This window comes from Contarinia nasturtii, unplaced genomic scaffold (genome assembly GCF_009176525.2).
Source record: "Contarinia nasturtii isolate CC-2019 unplaced genomic scaffold, AAFC_CNas_1.1 Cnas_scaffold_681, whole genome shotgun sequence".
Lineage (NCBI taxonomy): Eukaryota > Metazoa > Arthropoda > Insecta > Diptera > Cecidomyiidae > Contarinia > Contarinia nasturtii.
Window position 1 is genome coordinate 1 of NW_022198032.1, and position 4,431 is coordinate 4,431.

A 4,431-nucleotide genomic window follows, 5' to 3' on the forward strand; every position below is an offset into this window, starting at 1 on the left:
AAATCACTCATTCATCTAAACGCACTAAATCGTACAAAATATGTAAACAAACTCCATTCTCTGGTTGTGGTAGTGTTTGACATATATAACACATCTTATCACAATTTCACTCAGTTTCACGTTCTATATTTGGTTTGTGTTCAAAACAGCTGTGCACAATTCATTTTGTGTTATTTGTGTAGAGAGCGTAGCCTTGCGCACATTACATTTTCTTACTCGAATTGTGCTAGTCGTGAAATTGGAATTTGAAAAAGAATTATACATATCTATATACATCGAAATTGTCAAATTCCATTGGAAAACACGTGTCGTACATTCAGTCAGTCATAAATAGTATTCACATCAGGTAAAACGCACATATACGGCTGCTCTGATTTTTACAGTGAACTTTTTCGTACGATTTTTATTGCAATTTTGAAAAAATGGCATTTAGACCACAACCAAAAGGATTTGCAACGAAAGCAATTCACGTTGGTCAGGATCCGGAACAATGGTCACATCAATCGGTCATACCACCATTGGTTACAAGCACCACATTTAAGCAACCGGCTCCAGCCGAACCAATTGTAAGTGTTAATTGAAACGATTTCATGCTGAAAGTACGAAAAATTCATTCAAAAAACAAACCATATCACACTTTTGAGTGCGCATTTCAAAGATAAAATACGAACTCAAATACAAGATAATGATCTCAGACGCAAACAAATGACGTAAACAATTTTGCGACCAAAATATTTTTTTCGAAAAAAAAAAATCAAAAATGATTGAATTACATTTCCCATGCACGTGTTCATTTAATGACCGAAAATATATTTTTTTTCATCGTTGTGACGGAATAACATGATTTTCAACTGGTTTTCGACGCAAAAAAATGAATCAAGATGAAAAAATCAGAATTTTGAAAATTAATCGTGAGTCAGCGTTTTATAATCGTATTCACTCAGTTTTGATTTTTGTTCCATGCTTAGACCGGCCGGCTTTTTTGTTTGTTTAATCAACCAAAACCATTTGCGTCAATCATTTTTTTCACTCCAAAAATGTTGATTGATATCTTGACCCAATTAACATATGCAAGTCATCTCTTGATGATTGCAATGAAATATTTGGTGTGAATATGAAATGTCTGAGCTATCGTGTGTTTACAGTTGTCGCCGCATCCACCTATACATATACAGCTGCGAGGTTGACTTTTTTTTAAATATATCAACTATATAGTCGCTTACATTTAATATCCCGTATGAAAAATATTTTTCACATATATTTTCGCAATGATTTTATACTTTCATTTTTTTTTAAATCCAACTAATTTCAACAAGAATAGAATCGGATTTCTCTACACCGCATAGTTAAATTTAACGATTTTGTTTACATTTCGTACGCATTAGGTTTCAATTCAGCAATCAATTTGCATGTAATTAAATTTATTGACTTGACATTAACCTTCTGGCGTACCCATTCTGCACATTGGAATTAAAATCCGATCGATTACCAAAATTTGCATTATTGTAATTGTTGCCAAAAAAAAATAGATGAATACTCATTGAACCTTGTGTGCAAAATATGAACCTGAATTAATTACTATTAATTTCAGCTCTATGAATACGGTCGCAGTGGCAATCCAACGCGTGATGTTCTTGAAAAATGCTTCGCTTCGTTGGACAATGGTAAATATGGATTGGCTTTCAGCAGCGGTTTGGGCACAACAACAATCATAACTCAGCTATTGAGCGCGGGCGACCACATCATCAGCTGCGACGATGTTTATGGTGGTACGAATCGTTTGTTTTCCAAAGTTACTGCACGTCTAGGAATCGAAATCGATTTTGTCGATGCAATTAATTTGGATAACGTGAAAAAGGCCATCAAGAAAAATACAAGAGTAAGTCATTCTTCAAAACCGGTATTTCGTTGAAGATTGGAAAGATTAATACTTTGTATGTTCTTCTCTTGTAGTTAGTTTGGATCGAAACGCCAACAAATCCATGCATGAAGGTCCTAGACATCGAAGCAATTTCAAAATTGGCTCATTCTTATGAAAATATTATCGTTGTTGTGGATAACACCTTTATTACATCGTACTTCCAACGTCCGTTAGAGTTGGGAGCCGATATTGTTGCATATTCGGTTAGTAAATACATGAACGGCCATTCGGACGTAATAATGGGTGCGGCCGTTGTTAACGATGACAACTTGTACGAACGTCTTAAATTCTTGCAAAATGCTTCGGGTGTTATACCATCGCCATTCGATTGCTACCAAGTCAATCGAAGTTTGAAAACGCTAAAATTGAGAATGGAGCAACATTGGAAATCGTCGGTGATTGTGGCCGAATTTCTGGAGTCTCATCCAAATGTCGAACGTGTCTTGCATCCTGGAATTCCATCGCATCCACAATACAAATTGGTGTTGAAACAAACATACGGTCACAGTGGCATCATGTCGTTTTACCTCAAAGGCGGTTTGAATGAGTCAAAGAAATTCTTGCAATCGCTTAAAGTATTCACATTGGCCGAGAGTTTGGGGGGATACGAGAGCCTTGCTGAATTACCGTAAGTTTTTTTTCAAATTCGAATGATGCCCGAAAATACTTTTTCCCCGAAAATGTGAGATTATTTTTTTTTTGAATATTTATTTTCTTTCCCAAATTAGATCACTCATGACTCACGCTTCAGTGCCAGCAGAACAACGTGTTGTATTGGGCATCAATGATTCCCTCATTCGGCTTTCGGTTGGGTTGGAAGATGTTGAAGATCTGGTCGATGACTTGAAACAAGCGCTCAAAGCTACTTTCGATTAAGCATAATAGTTTCGAATAAATTCTTATCATTTTCAATACAAAGATTTTACTCCAAATTGAAGCTCAAATGATGCTACACTATTTACTCTATTCCAAATACTGTTTTTTGTTCTTTACCATGTTTAAAAATAAACGTGTTTCGTGTGGAGTCTGGTGATTTAACATCGTGTTTTATAAAACAATTTTGAGACCAAATACTTTATATTATTATCCATCACAGATCTAATGCTAATCTAAATTGTGTAAACCAAATAGAAAGAAACAATATCTGTCATATCAAAACGTATCAAAACGAAATAAATTAAAAACATCCATTAAAATGGAATTGGATTTATTAGACCAACCTCGGAGAGTGAATACTCTCTATCCACATATGGATATAAATCTTACAGTCGTAAAAATGTTTTGCACTGGTGAATATTCTGAGACGGATTTTTATGGTACTTGCTCTTGCATTGTTTTATTGATGATTCAGAAATTTAATCTCTACCTTGAAATGATTCCGTATTAGTTCAAGTTATGTTCATCATATATTCAGTTCAATTGCACTTGATTTCCACGTGGAATCAGATGAATTTAAATAAATTGTAAGTACACATCACAAAGAGAACATCAAAATTTGATGAGACATTAAAAGTTATTAAAACTTTTCATGTTTACTCAAAATTGATTAGCCATTTGATTTATGAGCAGATAACGAATTAATTTGTAATATGAAAATAACAACATAACGTCAAAAAGTCTAGTAAATCAAATTTTTTCCACAAATGATTTGTAAATATTTTAGCGACAAGATTAAAAACTATATACGTATGATCAAACGATAATGCGCGATAACACTGTATCATACAATTTGTATCTCGTACAATAAACTTCGTACAAGTGGAACATCTATTCCACTTCTGCACTTTGTAAACAATTACTTGATTTAAAATTACAATCAGTTGTTACACTGTTCAGAAAATATTTGTCAGTCAGTATAGCTTTAAAGCTGCATTTTGCTCGCTTTCTCCATTTCTAACTCAAAAAATAATAATTTTTTTACTTCTTTTGTGACTGCTTGTGGATGAAAATCATAAAATATGGCATTTAGACCACAACCAGGTGAATTTGCAACGGAAGTCGTTCACGTTGGACAGGACCCAGAACAATGGCCAAGTCAGCCAGTTGTGCAGTCGTAACGGAAATCCATCCAGTCGTAACCTATCCAACGGTATACAATATGTATACCTCTGTATACAGTATACAAGAAAAATTCCATTATGTGCTAAAATTCACCATCTTGGTCGCGATAAAAGGAATTTTAGTAGCGAATTAATCTGGCTCAGGTAGGGACCCTCCCCTATCGATAGAGTTAAGTGACATGAGCCTCTTGAATCACCCTCCAATTTTGCAGAACATACCCAAGTGATAAAACTATACCCAATTTTACAAATACATTTTCGGGATTTTTTTTGTATACTGTATACAAAGGTAAACATATTGTATACCGTTGGATAGGTATTAATGAGTACAACAATAATGACCCAAGAGGGGTGCCCTACCCCCCATGGTATGGAAGGTGTGCCCTCCGGAGTATTTTTGAACCTCCCCGTGAAAAACGCCCCCTAGCGGGAATTTTGAAAATCGCACCA

General features: G+C 34.8%; 1 protein-coding gene across 1 annotated transcript; it reads left to right on the forward strand.

The window, feature by feature from the left end:
• The first annotated feature begins 143 nt into the window (after window positions 1-143).
• Window positions 144-2,979, forward strand: LOC116340426 (cystathionine gamma-lyase). Its single transcript, XM_031766905.1, has 4 exons — window positions 144-566; window positions 1,592-1,879; window positions 1,954-2,549; window positions 2,650-2,979. The coding sequence occupies exons 1-4, from the start codon at window positions 423-425 to the stop codon at window positions 2,795-2,797; spliced, it is 1,176 nt and encodes a 391-aa protein (XP_031622765.1). The 5' UTR covers window positions 144-422; the 3' UTR covers window positions 2,798-2,979.
• The last annotated feature ends 1,452 nt before the right edge of the window (window positions 2,980-4,431 follow it).